This window comes from Clinocottus analis, unplaced genomic scaffold (assembly GCF_023055335.1).
Source record: "Clinocottus analis isolate CAN_PGR_092001 unplaced genomic scaffold, fCliAna1.0.p SCAF_24, whole genome shotgun sequence".
NCBI classification, from domain to species: Eukaryota; Metazoa; Chordata; class Actinopteri; order Perciformes; family Cottidae; genus Clinocottus; species Clinocottus analis.
Window position 1 is genome coordinate 756,549 of NW_027175976.1, and position 25,070 is coordinate 781,618.

General features: G+C 49.0%; 2 protein-coding genes across 4 annotated transcripts; one reads left to right on the forward strand and one right to left on the reverse strand.

Annotated features, from left to right (window-relative positions):
- The first annotated feature begins 1,202 nt into the window (after nt 1-1,202).
- LOC137793943 (collagen alpha-1(XVIII) chain-like) lies at nt 1,203-21,492 on the forward strand. Of its 3 annotated transcripts, none has more exons than XM_068590410.1 (42): nt 1,203-1,671; nt 8,018-8,559; nt 9,364-9,444; nt 9,542-9,601; nt 9,874-9,949; nt 10,886-11,022; nt 11,406-11,423; nt 12,231-12,410; nt 12,478-12,504; nt 12,599-12,661; nt 12,734-12,817; nt 12,902-12,949; nt 13,034-13,165; nt 13,574-13,624; nt 13,702-13,746; nt 13,831-13,893; nt 14,132-14,263; nt 14,562-14,627; nt 14,737-14,763; nt 14,875-14,973; nt 15,059-15,094; nt 15,172-15,255; nt 15,403-15,435; nt 15,533-15,568; nt 15,657-15,716; nt 16,208-16,285; nt 16,402-16,437; nt 16,524-16,577; nt 16,666-16,737; nt 16,828-16,893; nt 17,118-17,148; nt 17,233-17,286; nt 17,371-17,405; nt 17,485-17,595; nt 17,687-17,834; nt 18,051-18,115; nt 18,214-18,342; nt 18,431-18,463; nt 18,548-19,093; nt 19,186-19,383; nt 19,460-19,569; nt 19,786-21,492. In XM_068590410.1, the coding sequence occupies exons 1-42, from the start codon at nt 1,350-1,352 to the stop codon at nt 19,997-19,999; spliced, it is 4,482 nt and encodes a 1,493-aa protein (XP_068446511.1). In that variant the 5' UTR covers nt 1,203-1,349; the 3' UTR covers nt 20,000-21,492. The 3 variants fall into 3 exon arrangements, with proteins under 3 accessions (XP_068446511.1, XP_068446513.1, XP_068446512.1); XM_068590412.1 differs by having other exon boundaries at nt 1,203-1,575; XM_068590411.1 differs by lacking the exon at nt 15,403-15,435.
- A 217-nt stretch (nt 21,493-21,709) lies between these two features.
- On the reverse strand, nt 21,710-24,626 carry LOC137793944 (PI-PLC X domain-containing protein 1-like). Its single transcript, XM_068590413.1, has 7 exons — nt 24,380-24,626; nt 24,152-24,288; nt 23,450-23,575; nt 23,146-23,301; nt 22,876-22,988; nt 22,652-22,722; nt 21,710-22,463 (listed from the first exon to the last, which is right to left on the reverse strand). The coding sequence occupies exons 1-7, from the start codon at nt 24,480-24,482 to the stop codon at nt 22,150-22,152; spliced, it is 1,020 nt and encodes a 339-aa protein (XP_068446514.1). The 5' UTR covers nt 24,483-24,626; the 3' UTR covers nt 21,710-22,149.
- Nucleotides 24,627-25,070: the final 444 nt, after the last annotated feature.

Sequence of the window (25,070 nt, forward strand, 5' to 3'; positions counted from 1 at the left end):
AAAGGTTTAACGAGTCAAGATTCACCTCATCAACCCGAAAGCTGATCCCCTGACTAGCTTTATTTTGCCTTCAGACGTCAGTGACAGCTGGCTTTCGACCTGAAAACCTCGCCCCTCTTTTCCCGCTCGGCGTCCAGCAGCATCAGCTCATGTGCTGACGGCGTCAGCCGCGATGTGTGAAACACACAAACCATCAAGATGCAGAGTCCAAAAAGATCCAAAATGTCATGCAGCGTGGGCGTGGGAGGTCTGAGGGCTGGAATGTGTAACAGCTGGATGTCCTGGCTTAGCAGATGAGGCGGGTATCTGGAGGATGGGGGCACACAGGGCTGTGAGGAGGAGGAAGAGGAGGAAGAGGAGGCCTGGGAGAAGGAGGCTGTGTGGGGGGGGGCATCCCCTCCTTCCTGCATCGCCCATCTGTGAGAACCTGCTGCATTTTCCAGAGGATTTTCTCCGATGAGGCAATGGAGCCGGTTCCCCCGGGAGAGCAGCTTAAGACATCGATCCAATCGGATCCGCCCTCGCTCCCTCAGCTGCCGTCCTTCATTCATGCTCCGCTCTGTTTCCACCACCGCGTATCGAAATACACTCCTGTTCCACACGATGACTCAAGCCAACAAATCAGACTTGCCAGTTACTGAACACCTCGTTATCTTGAACCTGTCGGCGGCAGTGCTCGTTATTCAACTTCTGCACGTGCACGAGTCCAGATAACGCTCATAATTCAGAGTCTTTCCCACCCTGGTGACCGTTTTATATTCATCTTGCAACCTCTTGTTGTGCAGAATATGTTCTGCAAACTTCACTGTGAACTTCCTGTTTCTCAGCTCAGCGGTTTGCTTCTGAACTTGATGCCCGTGTACGTTTCCATGCAAACTAAACCTCTCCTTTATGGCTCATGTGTATATTTAAAAACTCCTTTTTTCCCCTGAGGTTATTCCCATGCAGGAACGGGTGTGCTGTTGCGGTAACTCGAACGCTGCATGCTTTTTCTCTGCGCTGCAGACAAGGTCTTAGGGGACCCACTCATCAACTCACAGAGGAGGAGTTTCAGTGCGTTGGGGCAACTTTGAGCAACCAGTGACGCATTGAGCCTGCCTCCACACTTTGGGTCTCCCCCTGCCCATGTAAGTGCTTTCTCATGAGTTTGCATTGAGTGGGAGGGTCTCTGACAGCGAGCAGAGTTTCTATGTCTTGGTTTCCATTCAGTGGATGCTAAGTGGCCCTTGAACCGCTTTGGATTTAACTGCTGACCGGCTGACTAGCAGGTGGCGTTTTGGGAAACAGTGAGAGGACTGTGTGGACTGGAGTGCTGCCGCACGCTCAGACACTCGGAGGAGCGTTGCAGGATGTCGAGGACGTCGTTCTTCCTCCTGGTTCTCTGTGCCGGGGGCCTGGATGCCTGGCTGTGGTTCCCCGTTCTGGAGGAGACCACCGCCACCCAGACGCCGGCGCCGCCAGCAGTAACGACGGTTGCCGCGACCACGTCCAACGGCACGCTGGCGAAGGAGGAAGAGGAGGACGACAACTTATCCGGGGTCGGGGAAGAACTTGTCGACGTGCCGACGGGAACCCGTAAGTTTGTGGCGGCGTGGGACGCGACCCCGACCGCCTGGACTACTAACGGAGGCCCGACCGTGACGGCGGAGAGCGCTAGCCCTAACACCACGGGTAATGCAAACCGCTTCAGAGAGCAGAGGGTGGGGGCGGGGTTTGGGTTTAGGCTAGAGGACGGGTCCGGATCTGATCTTAGGTCGGATGTAGAAGGTGATAAAGTCCCGGCTCTGAACGGAACCGGGATCAGAGCCGACCCGCCGACCCCCTCTGATAGTCGCATCCATGGTTCTGACCAGTCCTGTCTCCCGGTGCCCTCCGATTGGCCCGTTTGCGCCGGCAAACGGGCCAAATTGTTCACGCTGCCTAACTTTCTCAACCACACGTCTGTGGCGGAGGCGGGGGCGGTCCTCCAGGAGTGGGCGTGGCTCGCGAGGGTCGCGCGGTGTCACCACAGCGTCGAGTGGTTCCTCTGCCTCCTGCTGGCGCCCAGGTGCCCGCCGCCCGCCGCCGCCGCCGCGCCCCCGGTGGTCCTGCCCTGCCGCAGCTTCTGCCTCCTGCTGCAGGACAGCTGCTGGGCGTCTCTGGACAACGGGCGCCTCCCGGTGGACTGCCACCTGCTGCCCGAGGGGGCGTGCGCGTCAGTTAGTAACCTGAAAGGTAACCCCCGCGGGTTAGAATGTATCTGGTGATACATTTTGAATCCGATGTCACGTCACTTTTTGTCAATTTTTTTATTTTAAATTTTTTTGTTTTGAGCGTTTCCGTCTTTGTGTGTGTTTGTTTTGGTAACGCACATTTTAGCTCTTGTGATTCACCTTAAACAAGATGTTGCATGTTTTAATGCAATCACAAATACTTCACATCACAGCTCACCTTTTTTTCAAACCCCATTGGCCGTAAAAGTCGGGTTAGAAGCTGCTCCTAGCTTCAATGGTTGTCCCCGCTGGAGCAAGCTAACACTGCTGCTAGTTCCCTGCTAGCTGCTGCTAGCTCCCCGATGCCCGAGTTGGGCGTCGAGCCGAGGCTGGTCCCTTTACCTTCGGTGGTTGTCGGGGAGCTAGCGGAGAGCTGGCGGAAGCGCTAACTGGCGACAGCGGGGAGCTAGCGGTGCACCGACGGTAGTAGCGGCGTAACCCAACTTTTACGGTAGTGTTACAATTTTTCCAATTGCACATTTTTAAACAACCTTTTGCACTTTCTTTTTCAACCTGCAGGGACTTAATAACATAATCAAACTCTGCATTATCTCTAATACACATTATTCTTGCCGGGGGCGTCAGGTGTGTTATGCTAGTAGCAGCTCATGTAGCCTGAAGCCTTCTGCAGAGATTAGCAGCACGCTGCAGAGAGCCGATTGGCTCACATCTTTTGAACGCCACACGCCAAGATATATATGTATATTTTTTATTCTCTGTCCCGACCGACTCCGTCTGGTTGAGTTCCCCTTCGAGCCATCCATCACAGTAAACACCATGTCTGCTTTCATTGTTGTCAAAGTCGAATTTTTGTTGCATTTGTAGGTGCGGATTGATTTGACATGTTTACGGTGATGAATGCTCCGACTCAAGCGCGTTCAAGTCTCTGCACGTTGACTCTCCAAGACGTGCATTACATCTAAATCCCGCCTAGAGGGTGGAAAATGGTTGTCACTAATGTAAAGTATAATTAATCTGCAATCAATGTGTTGAAACGTGCGAAACCAGCGGTCGTTGTTGCTACTGTTTGTTTCTGTTCAGCGTCTGAGTTCAATGCCTCCTTCATGTGTCTTGTCAGAAGTTTCTTTCTGGCCTTTTATTTATGTTATATTGAAGCCCAAAGGAGAGAAAATGCAACTTTACTATATGATTATGTCCATCCAAGTTTATTCCGGCTGCATAAACCACTTAAAATAACTTTCTGCATCGAGTTAAAGGTTTCCAAGTTCATTTTGCAGAAGCCTAGAAGCCTTTTCCCTGAGTTAAAACCCTTAAGACAGGAAATGCTACGGGGCCCCGTCCCGTCCTGTCCGCTCTTTCACTGGCGTCATAAATCGTGCTGCAGAGACAGCATGAAGTTCACGACTTGAAAACCATCTTCATCATGTGTTCTCCCACAGGAACATTTCATGTAAATGTTCTGGGTTGAAGCGGCAGATAGTTCAGTCATTTTCCGCGAGTCGGGTTCATGTTTGGATAACCTTTAAGCTCAGACGTAAACCATACTGTTACACACATACGTGCGTTGAATGTTTTACTCCGACGTGTACACAAGATGTGGAGAACGTGGCTTCTTGAATGGACATTTTCGCAGTCCAGGATATGAGACCTAAATGTTCTCAACGCTGTTTTTATTGGGTGGGAAATTCCAAACACCTGCTTGACTTCATGCATGCCAAAAGCAGACATGGTCACTGGGTTTTAAGGACATTATGTTGGAGGCAATACCAGATGCATTAGTTCAGCACATTGCATGTAATTGTCTTTACGCTCTGGTGGAACAATAATCTTTCCATTGCTCCCGTCACATCCTACTCTCTCCTTTCTGTCCTGGGTTATCTCCTCCATCACATTTCTGATCAGCCGGTCGAGGAATTCTGTGTGGATTTAGTGCTGAGTGGGAAACAATCGGGCCATCTGTGGCGCGGAGGATGGCATTCATGATGGCGGCCGTGGGCGGGAAGTCGGTCGGCCCCGAGAGAGAGAGAGAGAGAGAGAGAGAGAGAGAGAGAGAGAGAGAGAGAGAGAGAGAGAGAGGGAGAGGGAGAGGGAGAGGGAGAGGGAGAGAGAGAGGGAGAGGGAGAGTTGTGTGTTGGGTTTGGGAGAAAGGGCAGCGGTGTCGTGGAGAGTAACAAGAGATCCTTGTGACCGGGATGAGACTGGGCGGCTCGAAGTCTCCGCCAGATGTCAGAGGGCACGGCCTGTCGCCCACCCACTCTAACCAGTAACACTTGATGGGTGGTAATTAAGTGTTTTGCCCACTAGAAGATGAGCAGAGACAGAGTGGGACACAGTGGGACGGATGCTTTTATGTGAGCAGGAATTACCCGCTCCTTAAGAAGAGTTCACAGTTCTTTAAAAACAAAACGGCAGCTTGAGCTTCAGATAACGCCGAGCGAGCTGTTTCCCTTTTGATTTCATTCTTTAAGCTAACTCGCTGCTGCAGTTGCAAAACGAAGATCGACCAAATGCATTTCGCAAAAATATCTTTATTGCAGAGACACTTTGGAGTTTTGGCTGCGTCGGCTGCAAGCATCTGCAGGGCATGGTCCCATGTTTGGGAAGAAATAAATGCGTTACTGAAAAGGAAATGAAGGTAAAACATGCACATCGTGCCTGTTGAAACGGGCCAGGACAATATTTAAGTTGGACCGCAGCCAAGAAACCAGACGATTGCAAATCTTAAGTAAAGTCCATCTGAACTCCTCTCTGATCCCCGTCAGCCGGCTTTAATTTGCTCTCCGCTCCGTGTTTCAAACATGGATTACAGCTCTCTGGGGAGCGGCGGATGGCACAGCTGCGCCGCCTCCGACTGAAGCGCTAGCTGATGCCACTCTGCTGTTCCCGCGTGGGAAGTCCAGTCGGTTCGGTCCCACGAGGGTGGACCTGCAGCTGGAGGGTGACTGGTTAAACCCACTGGTTTAACTGGCATGTTCCAGACCTGAAGGCTAAACATTTGTGCTTCCTGACATGTTTTAAGTTGGAGAAACAGACTGAACCGAATAAATGTCATTTAGACAATTAAATTGTCTTTTCAGTGCAGTTTACTTTCCCAGATGCAGACTGCAGCTTCAGCTGGATGAAGTAAAACACTCTGAGGCGCGCTGTGATCGAGGAGCAGTGTTCTTTTATTCTGCAACGTTCGCTCACACGGAACAGAAATGAATGTTGTAATTATAGACGAGGAACGAGAAGGTTTTCATTTCGTGCACTCGGCCATTTTAGGTCTCGATGGGCCTCGACGTCCTCCTCCAAAAATACCAAGACTGCAGTTTTCTGTTATCCTGTGATCTGCCACCTGCATTGCATTGTGGGATGCACTTATATACCTGCCCTCAGGTTTGATCATCACATAGCACACATCATATAACCGCAATAAAAGTATACTTACTTGTGCAGATGTGCCAATTTGTCAGTCCGGTCTGCAGGCGACCCCGTCAGTGTTTATGTGCAACCTCGAGTCAGAGAAAGTACTTTTTATATGCAACGAATTTGCAACCTGAATCTGTGGTTTTCACAATGAATTAACAGTTTCTTTGTGTCTTAATGTCTTTAAAATGTATTTATCAGGTTGATGAACAGATTTTTTTTTCAAGAGAATTATAAATATTTCCAGCTATACACAGACGATGCTCTCATGCATGTGCACAAATAGTTAAATCAAACTACTGTAATCAGATTTGTTTAAGTGAGTTTGTGCTTGTTATCGATTTAGACGACATAATTCTATATCATGGTGTAACTTAATCATGGTTATCATATTGAATTGTGGCTCCGCTCTACCTGATCTGACCCCACGCGGACGCGACTCTGGATTCAAACTCAGTCGACCCCGAATGAACAGCTTTTTGGGGCCAATTAAAAGAGACCGCTGCAGATTTTTAAAGCATTATTTGAGTCTTAATGGCTCTCGGCCTCCAGGGGAAGCCGTTTATCTTCCCCTGAGGAGGCACTTTACATTCCTGAACCTCAGGAGGAGTCCATCAGGGCCGCGATGACATTTCAGTTTTTATCTGACGGCTTGTGTCCGAGCAGGCTTCTGGGAGTGTGTGTGTGTGTGTGTGTGTGTGTGTGTGAGCTTCGTCCTCGAGTCCCTCATGGTCGTCTTTCCCATGAACACCCGACACGCATTTCCTCTCCATCTGTCTGTTGGAGCTGCTCTCCGCTGGCAGCATCTTTTTCTTGACTTCACACGGTGCAACAGGCATCGGGTTTCTTCTGGGGTCGAATGTCGTAACGTACAGACGGACGGCGCTCCGCTGTAACGGCGTGCATGAGGCCGCGCACGTCGCTGCATGGTGGCGTGAAGAGGAGCAGACAGAAGCTCACAGAACCTCCAGAGGAAGGAACAGCTGAGATGAAATGCTATGTAACACATGCATCATCTAATATGCAGTGCATGCTATAGCATTAACTGCTCAGCTAATTATAATGTGTATTAAGGGCTAAATGGTTGAAATTAGCCAGAAAAATTAGGTAAAAACATATATCGCGTTGTTTTAATCATCTTGCATTTTGGTTCACATGAAAAACAAAATTAAATTCAGAGGCTGAGACTGAGATTGCAACTCTGATAAAGAAATGAGGAGCGTGTGGAGCAGAATAGTTTGCAGACATTGTTGTTTGTGGGAGCCTTAACTGGCTTAGTGGGAACGCTGTGGTGGGACTGGAGCGCTTCCAGATGTGAATGTGTTTGTAAGGCAGTGCTGCTGCAGGAGAGGAAGCTTCCTGGTTGAGATTATTGTTTTAAAAGCTTGAATTCTGCATAATGTGACCAGCTGATGTTGTGCAACAGCTGCAGCAGCTCTGGCACATGTGAGATGAAGCGATAGCAGGTGTCCTCAGTGGGAAGTTGTGTCCTCCAACTGGAGGAAATCCCACAGAATCCACAGCTCGGCCGGAGCCGCTGGAGCCGGACGACTCCACATAACGCCGGCATTCACGCAGCGAGTGTTTGTGAGAGCAAGAGTTGAGGATTCAAGGGGGCGAGTGCAGATGTGCAGTTGGTTCTGAGGAGATGAGTGTTGGTCAGATTCATGTGGAAAGGTGTGTGACAACAGAAACCAACAGAAAAAAGAGAAGAGATTTTCTTTTTGTTGTCTCACTTTGAGGCCTAAACAGGAAATTTATCTGCAAAATAGTTTCCAAAATTAAATGCTCAAATCTGCCAAAAATAAATTGTATTTCGTGTTTAATTTGGTCCCATGTCACATGCATTTTAGATATTTGGGTTTTTACTATCCAGTCAAAACATTTTTTTCCATTTGCGTGATGAAAGTGTGCCCGGCGTGATGATTTATTTATTTATTTATTTAACAGGCAGCTGGTTTTCGTCCGAGTTACAGCTTCCTTTACATCCTCTGACTGGACACTGAACATAATACTTTCACATCATTAATAAACCTTGAGAAACCCTCCTGACCTCTGACCCCCGCGACCGTTTAACGCACACATTGTACTTCCTGGTCTCCTCTCGTGAATCCGCGATGACAAACCGCTTTCTCCCCGGCGACGCTGATTTATGAGAGCGTGATCTGTTGGTCTCTTGGGCTGTTTGAGTCTATGGGAACTGGAAGCAGCTTTTCCATCCATTCTCACTGCAGTAAAAAGGATTTGTCGTTTAGTTTAACTGGATAACTTAGCCGCGTTAGCGCCCGCTAACCTTCCTGGAGTCCACAGAAAGGACAAAATGTGCATGCAGTTCGTGTCCAACTCTAAAACCAATCTGTCTCTTGACTTCCTGTTTCCTGTCTTGTTTCCTGCAGAGGAGAGCGGCGTCTCTCTGCTCCAGCTCATCGGAGACCCGCCGCCGGATGCCATCACGCGGTCCTACGGGCCGAGGGGCGAGGCCGCCTACGTCTTCTCCTCGGCGGCGGCGTCGGGCCAGCCGGCTCTGGCCCACGTGCCCAACCCCTTCCACCGCCACTTCTCCCTCCTCTTCCACGTCAAGCCCTCCACCCCTGCCGCCTCGGTGCTCTTCTCCATCACCGACGGGCCCCAGAGGATCATGTACATCGGCGTGAAGCTGAGCGCCGTGCGCTCCGGCCGCCAGCGGGTGCAGTTCTTCTACACCGAGCCCGACTCCGAGGCCTCGTACGAGGCCGCCGGCTTCGAGGTGCCGAGCCTGGTGGACACCTGGAGCCGCTTCTCGCTGTCGGTCTTCGAGGAGCAGGTGACCTTCTACCAGGGATGCGACTCCGAGCCGCAGGTGGTGAAGTTTGAGCGCTCGCCGGATCCCATGGAGCTGGACGCCGGGGCGGGGATCTTCGTGGGGCAGGCGGGCGGCGCCGACGCGGACAAGTTCCAGGTAGGTTTTTAACGCCAGGTGAAGGTACGAAGGAGTGTGTTTTTGTCACGCATTCATAGCATGACCTTTAAACACGGAATAGGAACATATTCAACATTTACCGACTGTAGAGTCTCTTTTACACTTGAGCATTTGGAGGAGAAGTCTATCTCCGACCGTGAACTCCAGGGTGCCGGCAGAGGAAATGCTCGAGCTGTTTGAATCAACACCGGCCGAGATTCCTCCTCCAAATGTCGCCCACGGGAGCTGAAGCAGCCCGAGTAATTCGCAGCGTGCTCAAAGAGCAGGTGTGAGGCTGTTTGAACGACCTCTCCGTCGGGTCAGATCCCTCCTTCAGCGTCTCCCCCTGGCTCTTCGGAGCAGGTCCGGGACGCGCTAGGCAACAGGAAGGGCAGACTTAACCCTTCTCGTTGCTGTAAATCTATCACTTGACCTCGTTTTAATCTGTGACCTCTGACCTCTCAGCGTGCACCCACGCAGTGACCCAGGTGAAGCTCACATGGAGAGGAAATATAGTCATGAAGAGACTTGAAGTTTTGTATTCTGAGCTGCATCTCTGGGACCAAATCAATGCTAAAAAGCTTCATTTTAAGCACACAGCGCGTCTCTGAGGCCGTGACGTCCACCTTGACTCCAAAAGCCTGCGTGTTGTCAGAGAGACAGAATAAGATCATTCAAAGACAGCTGACGCATTATTCTGCCCTGAGTCATCCCATGTTTTCCATCTCTTTGGAGATTTCAGAGGAAGTTGATGTCCTGATGAGTCACGGAGAAACAAAATGTCTTCCCTGTGTGTGTTTTCAGGGCGAGATTGCAGATCTGAAAGTGGTGGGAAACCACCGGGCGGCCGAGCGTCTGTGTGACGACGAGGACGACTCTGACGCTGTGAGTACCCGGTTTATTAAGTTAATGCAAAGTGTCTGAGTGTGTGTGTGTGTGTGTGTGTGTGTGTGTGTGTGTGACGTCTTTGTCTGTCTTTCAGGCGTCTGGAGACTTCGGCAGCGGCGATGGAGAGAGGAGACGGACGGGACACACGGTGAAGGTTTGTCTTTGCATTTCTTGATTTTAATTTGAAATGAATGAATGAGGAGAGAGTTTGTGTTTTTAAATACTCTTTCAGAGTCTCCAGAGTAAAGCTGAAGGGGAAAATGGTGAATAAATATCTTTGATATGAAGCTATTTGTAGCTTTTGAGTGAAACATAATTAAAGACTTTAAGTTGCAGCTTGAATTCTTTTTTAAAATGTGGAAATAATCTACGTAAACTGATGGCGAGGCGTTGAAGCCATTTTAAAGTGTTGCGTCGTGTTTGCAGACGACGCCTCCCTCCTTGCGGCCGGTACCTGAGCCCCCTCTGATCTCCTCGGGTGGATCCAGGACCAAAGAATCAGGTAAAAGCTCTTCATCGCCATCGCTGGCGCCGCTTTACGACTGCACTCCTTCGGCGTTCGGCGGCCGAGTCGACCGTCGGGGAAAAGCTGTCATGGAAGTTTGTGATCACACAGCAGCCGCTGCCAGCAAAGCGTCTGGAGACTTTCATCCATCAGTATGTGCAGACGGCTGCTTGTCTGGACCTGAACCTGAGGGCTGTTCTGCTGCAGGGTTTCAATCTGCCATGTGAAACCCGTCAGCTCCCCCTGGTGGACAGTCAGAGAAGTGCTCACATAAGTAGAGAAGAACCTCATGAGAGACTTTATTAATTATTAAGGTCATAATCTACGTTATTTCAGATGATATTGCGTCTGATGTGGCATCCAACAATATCCAACCAAGCTTTGCCATGAACTTGTAAATAATTCATAGAACAAATCATCACTATTCTGACTTTTATCAGCTGTTGCACCTACAACCTTTGAAATAAGTTATGTTTCCCAAGCAATACATATTTACCAAACTGAAAACTGTCAATACAAATAGTAAATATACATGTGCAAATGTTCTTGGTATTAATAGAAAAGTCAAAAAGGAGAACAAATAGCTTCGCTGCTTCCTCTGTCCAGATGTGTCCACCAGGTGGCGCCAGACGGCTGAGAAAACCCTTAAACTGAGAAAAGCCTTAAACTGAGAAAAGCCTTAAACTGAGAAAAGCCTTAAACTGACGCAAACGCATCATCTTTTCGTTTTATGTGCACATTTTCTGTGATTTTTTTTTGCATTTTCTTATTGTAATAATTGCAGTTGGACTCTTTATTCTTTCTCATGAATTTGCCCAATCTATAAATGAACATGTCCTGTGACATTCCTCGTGTTTCTGCTCCTGTCTGGAGCGTCGTCCTCTCTGCACGATGTCTTGAGTCCAGGTGTTCCTCATGTGACTCGTCCTCCAGGTCCCGGCGGAGCGAAAGGTGACAAAGGAGAGCGAGGAGAGAGAGGCTCAAAGGGGGACGCGGGCCCCGCCGGGCCGAAGGGAGAGTCCGGGTCCAGCTCCAGCTCCTCCTCTCAGGGTGGAGGAGGCGGAGAGAAGGTAGAAAACCCCCAAAGTGTAGTAAAAGTCCTGTAAATGTGTTATATTCATGTGTTCATGACGTTCATTCACGCCCAGTTATAAATAATGAATCTGCTTTTAAAAGAAAGAGGCTCAAAATATCTGCAGCATACAAACAGACATCTATATGAATGTTTATTCTTTTAATCAAACTATTGTCTCTCATTCATTTGAGTCATTTAAGGTTTACTGTATGCTTTGAATCCTCATTGTTAGTTTAAATACTACATTTTATCACTTTTTACTGTTTACACACACATTTCACACTGTTTGCTCATGGACACTTGGTTTAAAGTCATGTAAATCCATTGGTCACACTGCGTATGAACCCTTCTTAATATTTGTGTTTGTCTTTATTTCAGGGAGAAAAAGGTGCAAAGGTACGTTCACCTTGAGGAGTTTCTTGTCTTCTTCTTTTAACTGATCTCTCCTGAAGCCGGAGGTTTGACAAAGATGCAGAAACCAGGAGAACAACATTTACCCTGACAGGAGACCCTCATACCAACATTTACCCTGACAGGAGACCCTCATACCAACATTTACCCTGACAGGAGACCCTCATACCAACATTTACCCTGACAGGAGACCCTCATACCAACATTTACCCTGACAGGAGACCCTCATACCAACATTTACCCTGACAGGAGACCCTTATACCAACATTTACCCTGACAGGAGACCCTTATACCAACATTTACCCTGACAGGAGACCCTCGTACCAACATTTACCCTGACAGGAGACCCTCGTACCAACATTTACCCTGACAGGAGACCCTTATACCAACATTTACCCTGACAGGAGACCCTCATACCAACATTTACCCTCACAGCAGACCCTCATACCAACATTTACCCTGACAGGAGACCCTCATACCAACATTTACCCTGACAGGAGACCCTCATACCAACATTTACCCTCACAGCAGACCCTCATACCAACATTTACCCTGACAGGAGACCCTCATACCAACATTTACCCTGACAGCAGACCCTCATACCAACATTTACCCTGACAGCAGACCCTCATACCAACATTTACCCTGACAGCAGACCCTCATACCAACATTTACCCTGACAGCAGACCCTCATACCAACATTTAACCTGACAGGAGACCCTCATACCAACATTTAACCTGACAGGAGACCCTCATACCAACATTTAACCCCTTCCTCTCCTCGACCCACAGGGCAGCACCGGCTTCGGATACTCCGGCAATAAAGGCGACCGCGGGGCTCAGGGGCCCCCCGGCCCTCCCGGCCCCGCCGGGCCCGGAGCGGAGACGCGGACCCTCCCGGACGGCTCCGTGGTGAACCAGGTGTCCGGACCCCCGGGGCCCCCCGGGCCCGCGGGAGAAGACGGAGAACCCGTGAGTACAGAACGTCTTCTTCCCTTCGCAAACGTTCCTCTCTCACTGTTCTCTCGCTCTCTTTCAGGGCGACCCGGGAGAGGATGGGAAAGCTGTAAGCGTCTTCTGGTTCTCCTGCACACATCCACATGTTGCTATTGAGCTGAATTAGTTGTGGACTCATGTTGCCCCTCCCCCCACCCCCTTAGGGACCCGCCGGGCCACAAGGTGCACCAGGAAGTCCAGGAGCCTCCGGGGCCAAAGGCCAGAAGGTTGAGGGATGCATTATTACGTCATATATTTAAAGAAGGTGTATTCAGTGTATTAACGTGTGATGTTTCCAGGGTGAGCTCGGAGACGGGCAGCCGGGCCCCAGAGGCCCCCCGGGTCTGCCAGGACCACCGGGCCCCGGCACCGGGGACCACCCGGTACGCCCGACGCTTTTTAAATCAAACGCCTCCTTTGTTCTCTCAGGATTCAAGAGTTTTCACGTTTTTCACTTGTCTCCTCAGACGTTCCTGGACATGGAGGGCTCCGGGTTCGGGTCGGACAGAACCCGGGTTCGTGCCGTCGCTCCATCAAACTGAAACCTTTAGACTTTGATTATGTAAGTATGACGTAACGACTGTGGTTCTGGTCATCAGGGGGCTCGCGGTCCTCCAGGCCAGCCGGGGCCTCCCGGCCCCCCCGGGGTCTCGGTGGCTTTGGGGCCCAACGGCCCGGTAGCGTTCGGACCGCCGGGACCACCGGGACAGGACGGGGTGCCCGGTCTACCTGTGAGTTCAGATGACGCATATGATTTCAATAAAAAATGATCCAAAAATGGATGATTGCAGCTTCTCAATGTGAATATTTTTTTTAGTTTTGGCAGCGTGTGATGATGAGTCATGATAACATCACTGACGGGGTATTGAACACTGTGTGTGCGTGTGTGTGTGTGCGTGTGTGTGTGTGTGCGTGTGTGTGTGTGTGTGTGTGTGTGTGTGTGTGTGTGTGTGTGTGTGTGTGTGTGTGTGTGTGTGTGTGTGTGCGTGCGTGTGTGCGTGCGTGCGTGCGTGCGTGCGTGCGTGCGTGTGTGTGTGTGTGCGTGCGTGTGTGTGTGTGCGTGTGTGTGTGTGCGTGCGTGCGTGTGTGTGTGTGCGTGCGTGCGTGTGCGTGTGTGCGTGTGTGTGTGTGTGCTGCAGGGTCCTCCTGGTCCTCCTGGTCGGATGCCTCATGGATCCGGAGGAGAGAAGGTGTGAAAAGTACAGATTGATTTCAAACATTTCTCTCAGGTTTCGCACTAAAACGTTTGGTTGTGAATCCCCTCCAGGGTGACCAGGGTGACCATGGTCTTCCAGGAGCACCTGGAGAAAAGGTGATTTCAATACTGGACAGTTAAATGTTGATGTTTGTTCTTCAACTTGTTCTAATTGAAGCGTGTGGCGGGTCTGTCCTCCAGCAAACTGAGCAAGACTCCAACTTTTTCACGGGCCTGTTTTCTTACTTTGCTCCATCCTCTACGGTGTGTACTGGTCTCAGGTACTGGGGGGTTCTGCTCTGCTGGGTTCTTCCTCCTAAACCTTTCACCGCTTAACGTCGCCCTTAAACCTCCTCCACCCTCACCTGCAGGTGCTCCCCTCCTCTCTTCTTCTGTGGTATCGTTCTGTGGTTTTGCACACGTCTCTCTGCACGACCCTCTTCTTCCTCACTTGCATTAAACGTCTCTAAACCGGAGTCAAACGTGTCCTTCCTCACCCCAGGGTGCTCAGGGTGACCTCGGGCTGCCGGGGCCCTCGGGGCAGGGCGGGCTGGCCGGTCTTCCGGGTCCAATGGGACCAGTCGGACCCCCGGGACCCCCTGGCCCTCCAGGGCCACCGTCCCGCTTTGGTCATGTGAGTAAACGCACACAGAGGCTGCACACGTACTTTAAGGTTACTGTAAGGTTGTTTTGGGTTGATTTTAAGTTGTTTTCAGGTTACTTTTAGCTAGTTTAAAGGTTGTTATCCATTCCTGCAGACTACATAGCGCTCTGTAACGTGTCAAAGGTGTGTTTTATGAACTTTACTTAAATATTCTGTGAGCGCTGAATATCATTTTTCTTTTTATTTACACTCAAGCTTCTTATTTTAATGTTATTCTGGAGTGTGAAGGACTTTGTCAAGCCTCTCCTCCTCCTCTTCCTCCTCACAGCTTCACCAGGATGGATACGAGACCAACAACGGCTTGCCTGGAATTGGTGGCCCACCTGGACCTCAGGTACGCCCTCACCTTACCCCTCCATGTTGACCCCTCCATGTTGACCCCTCCATGTTGACCCCTCCATGTTGACCCTCTGCCTCATGTTTCTGTGTGCTCTGTCTTTCAGGGTCCGCCCGGTATCGCAGGTCTACCTGTGAGTCCTGCATACACACACACACACACACACACACACACACGTTGCTGCCGTTACCATTATTAAGGAGCGATATTTCCGCTGTCGTTAATGTGTCGTCGTGGTTTTCAGGGTCGGCCGGGTTTGCCAGGGAACCACGGAGACAAAGGATCAGAGGGAGCCAGAGGGGCCCCTGGGATCCCGGGTCTCGACGGGTTCACCGGACAGCCGGTATGAGAGCAGACGGCATTCTGGGACTTGTGGTTCATGCATGCCATATTGCAGACAATTAAATGACTCGTGTTGATGTTTTCAGGGTGAAAAAGGAGCCGCAGGGCAGAGAGGAGAGCCGGTGAGTCATGTGCAGAACGTTTAATACAATACACGTCAACGTCAATCTGCTCTCATGGAGGTTTTCTCTCGTGGCAGGGTCTGCCAGGGCGAGACGGGGTGCTGCCCGGACCACCAGGGCCTCCCGGGCCTCCAGGACAGGTCATCTACCAGACCAGCGACGTGAGTCTGAGGTCCACGTAACATGTGACGAGTGACTTTAACCCTTTGAGCCTCCATTAACGTCTGATTACTCATATTCACTAACGGTCACTGCCTGCCTGCTGTGTGTCCACGCCTCACTAACGGCCTAACTCTGTCTTGCTGTAGTATAATGACCTGTACTGGAGCGAGGCGGAGCAGGTGAGTGACCTCTGACCTCAGCGGACGGACACACTAAACCCATGTCCTCGCTTCATTGGTTCTCTTCCTTCATGCCGTCTCTCTCTCTCTCCTCCAGGGAGGGAACGGCCTTCCGGGTCGAGCAGGATTCCCGGTACGCAGCGTTTATGAATGTCACAGGTTTTACATTTAATGTGACAAAATGGACGAGAGTCAGTGTAATATGTGTTTTTTATGTTTAGGGGCCCACGGGACCAAAAGGAGACAGAGGGGATAAGGGTTCTCCAGGATATGCTTCTAAAGTAAGATAATGCATGCTGAATTATTCATTATTCATTCTCTTCTTGGCCTTCACCTGCAAAATGTCCCTCAGAGAGACCCGTAGAAAACCACAAAGATATGCAGAACCACTAAAAAATGAGATGCAAAATGAACATAAAGACATATTTTACCTTAATTGTATTTATGTAATATTTATAGTTCGTTATATACATATAATATTGTCCATTTGAATTGCCTGCTGTCCATCCAAATTCGTGACTTACTATCTCATAAACTTCAGATAAAATGTGTCTTTTGTTATCTTAAGATATTAATATTTTCTCCTTAGATGAATATAAAAGAGAGAGTATGAAGTCTGGAAAACATTTCAAGGTGTTTTTCTGCAACTTTATGGCTCAGATTGAAAGGAAAACTTTTGTTTTTCCTCTTTTTTATTTTGAAAAGCGATGCCGATATCTCGCCTTACAAAGTGAACGCCTCATTCTTCGTTGATGTGTGTTGTGTCGTTCAGGGGGAGAAGGGAGAACCCGGTCTCATCTTGGGCGCTGACGGCAGACCGCAGTACATCGGAGGTCTGGCAGGACGGCCGGTAAAAACCTCCACGCAGGAATTTAAACATCTGAGGGATTAATTCCCTAAAATGCCGTTGTTCACTTTGTGTGTGTGTGTGTGTGTGTGTGTGTGTGTGTGTGTGTTGCTTCACAGGGCGATGTCGGACTCCCCGGCCCCGAGGGACCCGCGGTGCGTACCCTGTTTTTATTCCGCACTTTGTGAGTGATAACCGCGTCAAATCAGCGCAGGTGAATGACTGTCTCCGTCTCCTGCAGGGTCCGTACGGCCCCTCCGGACAGAAGGGAGAGATCGGGATCCCAGGAAGACCTGTGAGTCGCCTCGAGGAGTCCACACGGTCAGAAGCTTTCATTGAATAAACGCCGTGGCTTTAAGCGTGTTCGTGTTTCACCCTCGCAGGGTCGCCCAGGGCTGAACGGCGTCAGAGGAGAGAAGGGAGACTCGGGCTCTGGATATGGATCCGGCTACGCGGTGAGTGTCGCGGATTTGATTTTTAAAATCCACTGAGGTTGAATTTCAGTCTCATTTTCTTTGGAATCAATATTTGTTGTTGTGTCTCAGGGTGCTCCAGGTCCTCCGGGTCCTCCTGGACCTCCAGGACCTTCTTTCCCCACCGACGGGATCAGAGTAAGGATTATATTTTTATATATATGTATATATATATATATATATATATATATATATATATATATATATATATATATATATATATATATATATATATATGTATGTATATATGTATGTATGTTTCTGTCCCGTAAATAAACTAAATGTTCATGAATTAAAAGTAGTGTGAGGTACTTAAACGCTGCAGCTAGTGATGTGAATGATCCTCTCTGTTTTTCTTTCAGGGCTACGAGGATAACTCCAGGTTTTACCCAGGTAACCTCACCATGAGGGACTAGTTACACATCTGTCCATGTGAAGCTGCTGCTGTCACTAAGCTGCTGATTCATCCTTTTGTAGCCGTCAAAGGAGAAAAAGGAGATCGAGGACCAGCGGGGCGGCTGGAGATCACAGGTAGCGCCTCTTCGTCTGCGCCAAGCTGAAAAGTGAAACGTTTTTAAAAAAGGATCAATTCAAATCTTTTTGTGTGTGGTGCAGGTGCCGGACCGAGCGTGGACCTTTACACTCTGAGGGTAAGCCTCCGCTCTGCGGCTCACCTGTTAGCATCGTTAGCACTTCTGATGACACGTCTTTGGATGTTCATGTGCGCAGAATGAGTTGAAGGGTGAAACGGGCTTCAAAGGAGAGAAAGGCGAGCCGGCAGGAGGATACTACGACCCCCGCTACGGGGGCAGCGGAGGCCCTGGGGAGCCCGGACCTCCTGTAAGACCCCGTCGCAAACACATGACGCTCCTGCTCCCAGAAGGCCAGATATAAACACGTGAACACCTCTCTTCTGTCCTGGCTCCATCAGGGCCCAAGAGGAGACTCCATCGTCGGCCCGCCGGGCCCTCAGGGGCCACCGGGTCAACCGGGACGAGGCTACGACGGGCAACCTGGACCCCCGGGGCCGCCCGGGCCTCCAGGAGCGTCCTTACCTGGAGCTCACAGGGGCACGCAGAGTGAGTCATGAACCGTTAGTCAGGTCACAAGCCGCTACTGCCGCCGGTGGGTGACCCCCGCTGTAGCGAGCTAGCGCTGCTGCTAGCTCCCCGCTGTAGCGAGCTAGCGCTGCTGCTAGCTGTAGCAAATCTCCTCAAACCTTTTATTTAAAAGGTGTTGCAACCTTTTCCTCTCGTTTATTAAAGCCTTAATTCTGTCCTCTTTTTGATTGACAGCTATCAATATTCCTGGCCCACCGGGACCACCTGGAGTGCCCGGACAACCTGGATACTCTTCAGGGGTGAGAAAACCTTTTTCCACCATCATATTTATCCGCTTTATCACCTTTTTATTATCAAACAATGTACCATATATTGACTCTGGGGTGCTTGTGTGCAGGTGACGGTGTTGAGGTCTTATGACACCATGGCAGCCACCGCGAGGAGACAGCCCGAAGGCGCTCTGGTCTACATCATCGAACAAACGGATCTCTACATACGCGTCCGAGATGGAGTTCGCCAAGTCCAGGTCACAAAAACAACTTTTTTAATCAGCAGGAGGGACATAAAAATACTTCCAATGTATATTTATGGAGTTGTCTTTTTGTTTTTTTCAGCTCGGGAGCTACATTGCTTTGCCCAGTGAGGATGTGAGTGTCCTTCTTCCTCTGTCCTCTTCTTCAGAGCATACGATGCCTCGTGTTTTATCTGATATTATATGTATTTATCTTCAGGGTAACGAGCTAGCGGCCGTGGAGCCCCCACCAGTCGTCCCCTACCACCACCCCAACACCGACACCGCCGCCCACGACTCCCAGAGGCCGCCTGAGACTCCAGTCCACAGCGGCTCCGGGCACCAGCATCACCCGGACCGGCATCATCCAGACCAGCATCATCCAGACCGGCATCATCCGGACCGGCATCATCCGGACCGGCATCATCCAGACCAGCATCATCCGGACCGGCATCATCCAGACCAGCATCATCCGGACCAGCATCACCCGGACCGGCATCATCCAGACCAGCATCACCCGACCCACTCCGATCCCAGACACCAACCCGACACTCGATATCAGCCGGATCCGCGGTTCCCAGCCCCAACCGATCCCAGGTTTCCTAGTTACTCAGACCGGATAAATCACCCGGACGGGAGGATTTCAGTGAACACGGCCCAGGAACGTCCAGCCTACCCGGACGCTCGCTACCCGGTCACTCCCCAGAGGAGACCCGCTCCTCCCGTGCCCCAGACTCCAGTCCACCACCATACCTCGGGTCCAGGGGTGAGAGGACGCTTTTAAACCGGCACATCTTCTGCTCTAGGTTTTTACTGTAGAATGGATTATTACAATTCAGCATGTCGGTGTTCCCACAGCTCCACCTCATCGCCCTGAACGGCCCTCAGACCGGCTCCATGCGGGGCATCCGCGGCGCAGACTTCCTGTGCTTCACTCAGGCTCAGGCCATCGGCATGAAGGGGACTTTCCGGGCCTTCCTCTCCGCCAGACTCCAGGATCTGCACAGCATCGTCCGCAAGGCCGACAGGGACCGCATGCCCATCGTCAACCTGAAGGTATGTGAAGCTTCAACCAGCAGCTGGTTAGCTTAGCTTAGCACAAACACTGTACTGATTGTCTCATCTTCGTCAGGACGAGGTTCTGTTTGACAGCTGGGACGGCATATTCAATGACGGCCGAATGAAGGACAACGTGCCCATCTACTCCTTCGACGGCAAAGACGTCCTCAAGGACAGCACATGGTGAGTCAGAGGACCGGTGGAAGTGTACTCGCTTAAAAGCTTGTGGAAACCAACCTATCCAACCTACCGATGTGAACATCCAACACGCAAAGGTTGACTTTGAGAAAGTGAAGCAGAGCAATGATACAGAGGGTTTAGTACAGAGAACACTCAGGTGAGGACTCCAACATTTAGAGTTTCCAAAACGTTCACGCTACATTTTCTCCTCAACCCCAGGCCAGATAAGATGCTGTGGCACGGGTCGACCGGCGCCGGGCTCGGCCACGTCGACAGCCTGTGCGAGATGTGGCGCGTGGGCAACCAGGCGGTCAGCGGCATGGCGTCTTCGCTGCAGAGCGGCAGCCTGTTGCAGCAGAGCGCCAACAGCTGCTCCAAAGCCTATGTCGTGCTGTGCATCGAGAACAGCTACGCCGGCCACGCCAAGAGATAAACACACACACACACACACACACACACACACACACAAACACACACACTGACAGAGCAGGCAGTCGTGCTTTTATCCACACGTCCTTTTCTATCTATTGTAAATAAGTGTTCTTTGTGTGTTGGCTCCTCTTATATGGTGCTAGACAGGATTTTCCCACTTCTTGAACTCGAGGTAAGCGCAGGTGACGCACGCTCCGGCAGCCATATTTGTTGTCTGTGAATGGTTCACTTGTTTGTTTGCGACTTGTGAGCTCGCAGTCGCTATAACGTCGGTATAAATGTTAGAATTAGCGTGCTTGGTGCTAGCTAGTGAGGCGTTGAGCTTTCGAAAGCTTGTCCTGATGACTCTGGATGCTTAACCGAACACAGACTGAGTTCATGGGGACTTTTTTCTTCAGGGAAAGTAGTTCCAAAACTGTTTACAGTTACAAAGTAAGAGGTCATGAAATAATAATAAATAAATAAACTATTTACCCTTCTTCCTTTCATGATCAATAGGGAATCAAACCAAGGTGGCTGGAAAAGACAAGTAGTCAGACGGCAAATTGAATAGGTAACATATTCAAACAAAAGGGAAGAAAGTCTGAAAGGATATTTGAACATATTCTTTCTGTTTGTTCCTCAAAGGTTTGTCAGGAAGTGGTGCGAGAGGTACAAGCGGAGGCTCATCTATCTGATTTAAGACATGTTGCTGATGTATCATGCCTTCTCTTAATCCTGTGGTCTCTTATTGTGGCGGGAGGATCGATTAATACGGAATATCTCAGCAAACCCTCTCGTTCTTGTCCTAAGGTTTATCTCAGAGGGATACACCACTGTGACCGCAAAGAAATATGAACACGCCTCGTTTACAGCTCTCGTATTGGAGTAGTTGAAATACTGCGTTGCGTGTCGGTGCAGTCATCAACACATCTCCGCGTCCAAGAGCAACATAAACACACTCATTGTCTATGAAATGTTTTCTTTTACTTTTTTAACACCATCTGTAACCTTTAGCACTTGAGTAATAGCCTTCTATGTTATTTTTTGCAACCCTCTTACTTGGATGTTTTCAAATCGTATTTTTTGGCCGTAACAAATGGATATTTATTTTTTTATAAACCTTCTAGTATAAAATGTGACGTGAACGCTTTCACGAAGAATTACAACATTTACAAATACGTCCAGCAAATGTGCAACGCCGACACACAGATGTGTAACGCTTATTATTAATACACAAACTTTATATCAGACGCATTCATGTGCAGACATCTGGAAAGGATTCAGCCATAAATGTCCGTCTATGCACTGTTGCTTTTTATTTGTCCTGCAGTAAAAGCTCTGCAGGCGACTCACAAACATCAGAATTCACTGTTCAAAAGTTCCAGTAAAGTGGAGAACGGAGACGTTTTCATGTGCCATAACCAACGCAGTGACATTTGTATTTTTCTGTTTGTTTTTTCCTTGTGTGAGCAACGTTTGAATTCTCCATGAATAAAGCTGTGTGGAAAGTGAGCGTCTGTGTTCTCATGGTGCTTTCCATGTTAAGTCCATGTTACTCTGCATCAAGTGACATTCATGTATGAATATGATTCATTTATATTAAGACGGGAAAATAAACAGCATCGCTCACTACAAAGTGAATAAAACTAAACGACTCGACTGAAGCTCAGAGGGGACGCAAGGTTCTGGTTCATGACATCATCATTTTGCATTTATTATGACAGTGAAACTATTGCTGCACACAGATACAGTATATTTTACGACTTAAACTGTATATTCATGGTTAAAATGACTAATTAAACATTTAAATTAGATCCCACACACACAACAAAGCATTGAGGACACAGATAAACCGTCAGTAACATTTTTATACTTTTACATTAGTAACAGTGGCGTTATTGCTGGTTGCATTTTTTTATTGCTTTATTTTTGCATTCATCGTTATTGCCTTGTGTCTTGGAGCCCCTCTGGGGCTTTACAGCTCTAATGACCTCGTGTGACTAGAGATGTACACGTGGAGAGCTGCGGAAAATACATGAACGTGTATGTTTAAAAACAGCATGCAAAGCAAAAAAACAAGTGTATAAAATGTCAACACAATATAAGAAATATGTACAAATCTACAATTAAATTATATAGCAGTGCAAAAAAATAGAGATTTTCCTGATTTTACTCTTTCGGGTTCGTCTCTCCGGTCTCGTGGTCCTCGTGAGACGCTCGCGGCGTCCTGCGGACCGGAGGAAGAGGAGCGGCGAGCGCTTTGTAATTCAGTCCGATGACGAGCGAGCAGAACTGACTGACGTCCACGAAGTCGCAGCAGAGGACGTTGACCTCGCCGGCCTCTCGGCCCGGCCGCTGCTCGCTCGCCCAGCGGAGCAGAAGCGAGAGAGCCCTCATCGTCATCTTCCTCATGCCCTGCAGCGGGTGCAGGAGGACGTAGGGAGCGTCCTCCGTCAGGTTCAGACCGCTGACGTAGAAACCGGCTGGAAAACAAACAAGTGAAGAGATCATGCGTTGTTACTGTATGACGTCATAAATGATCCAATATGCTGCATGATGCAGGTATTTTAATTACAATTTGTTGCTCATACTTCTATATTTGTACTTAGTTTTACTGCAGGAGTCTTAATTGTACATTGTTATGGTGTAATTTTATTTTATTTTGAAATACCTGGTCTTCTTCTGTGCTTCTGGTCCTCCAGGTAGGCGATCACCTTCTTGGGATCTGGGCTGTCGGCATACCTGGAGTCAGTTTAAAGTTTAAATTACTTTTTATTTGTATTTACATCTCGCTGAGGGGAGAAAGTCTACGGCAAAAAGTTGTCAACTCTGCAGCCGGCATGGGGATTATGCATAAGACACATCTTTAAATCAGAACTATAGACAGGACTTTACCAGTACGGTATCTCAGTCCACAGCTCGGGGTGCTGCAGCACCACCTGCTGGTTGTCATATGAAAGGATGACCTGCTGACCTCTGAACCAGCAGGACCGCAGAGTGGGAACGTCCTGCAGAGGATAAACACGTTTACTTCACATCTTCACGACTAAAATCTAAATGAATTCAATTCGCGAGAATATGAAACAGCAAATCGTCCCATTTGTGAAGCCGGAAGCAGCCGATGTTTCATCTTTAAATGATTATATTCATCGTTAAAAAAGACACCTGGGAGGGGCAGAGTTTCTTTCCCAACAGCGTGATGATGTAATCGGCGAGGTGGGAGTGATCTTCATCGGTGAGCAATTCAAAATGCGAGCAAGAAACGATGACGATCTCTTTTGGATGAGCGTCCAGCCAGCTAGCCAGTTCCTCCAGGGCCTCCTGCACACACACACACACACACACACACACACACACACACACACACACACACACACACACACACACACACACACACACACAACACAGTGGTTTGGTGTGCACGTGGTCCGGTGTGCACGTGGTTCGGCGTGAGTGTGAGAGTGTGTACCTTCACAGTCGTCAGTGTGTAGATGCCGTGGGCGAAGAACAGTGTGGCGCCGCCCGTCGGCTTCCTGGCGATCCGCAGGTCCAAGAAACGAACACCGAGCTCACACTGATCACTGAGGACCGATTGCTACACACACACACACACACACACACACACACACACACACAGAATACATATTTTTTGGAGGATAGATGTTGCTACTTTAGATGGTTTAGCATCTAACCAGATAATGCAGTACTTCTACTTCACATTTCAGAGGCAAATACTGTGTATTCTTATATATACTTATATTGTTTATATGTAGTAAGACTAACATACTGTTTACATTTAGTAGTATAAAATAATATAATGCAAAGTAATTGCTGCTGCAGTACTTTGATGAAACTGCTGTACTTATACTGCAGTAAGATTGTGAAAGAAGGGATTTTAGTAGTAGTTATAGTAGGTTTGACACCCCTTTAACGCACCACCAGAAGTTAGACACCCCTTGAACGCACCACCAGAAGTTAGACACCCCTTTAACGCACCACCAGAGGTTTGACACCCCTTGAACGCACCACCAGCGGTTTGACACCCCTTGAACGCACCACCAGCGGTTTGACACCCCTTGAACGCACCACCAGCGGTTTGACACCCCTTGAACGCACCACCAGAGGCCAGACTGCCCCCCTCCACCCCCCAGGCGCCTCCATCGAGGCTCACCTGTGTGGTAGCCCAGCGGGAGACGCAGGGTCGAGTCCAGCAGGGCACCAGCCGGTCCAAGGCTCTGAGGAGCCAGGGCTCTGAACGCAGCACGGGAGAGGACACGTCCAGGCAGAAAGACATGCTGTCATGGCTCCCTGTGGTGGCAGGCAGAAACATAGATTTATAAATATACACGCACAACGAGTACAAACAGGTGTGCAACGTACCCGCGGTGTGTTCGCTTACCGGGTATCGCCAGGTTCCACAGCGGGACATCCAGCAGCACCTGCGGCAGACGGGACATCCAGTCCGGGTTCCCCGTGAGCCGCCGCCGCTGCTCGTCTTCCATGTTCTGGTTTTATTTCCTTTCTCTGTTCAGTTAAAAGTGAAATGTTTCCATTGTTCCTCTTCCTGGCTGTGAATACAAAACCCGTTTGTTTACAAAGTCTTCCGGAATGTAAAAAATCAACACCAGTAAAAAAAAAAAAACAGCTGTTATGCTAGCGGGTATGTCAAACGAGCACTTCCGGAAACGACTTTCAAAATAAAACCGGAAATGAAACGCAGAAGAAGAACTCGTTTTATTTGAGTTTAGTTCTCGTATTTTCGTGTTTTGGATTCAGAAAAGACTAAAAAACGGAAGAACACGTTGTTGTTTTTGACTTTTCAAGCACTTTATGCAATTACAGTTTTAATCACTGTTATTTCCTTGTACTTAACATTATATATTACTGATTTAGATTAGTGTGAGTCAAAAATAATGAAGTATATAATGGAATTAAAATAGCAAATAGTTTTGCAGGCACATTTAATGAACTGCTTTTCGTGGAAAAAGCTGTTATCTTGTTACCTAATCCTGTTTATGTCCTGACTTTTCCTTTGCACAAGTATTTCAATGCAGCTTTGGTACATTTGGGTCTTTTGGCAAACATCTTAA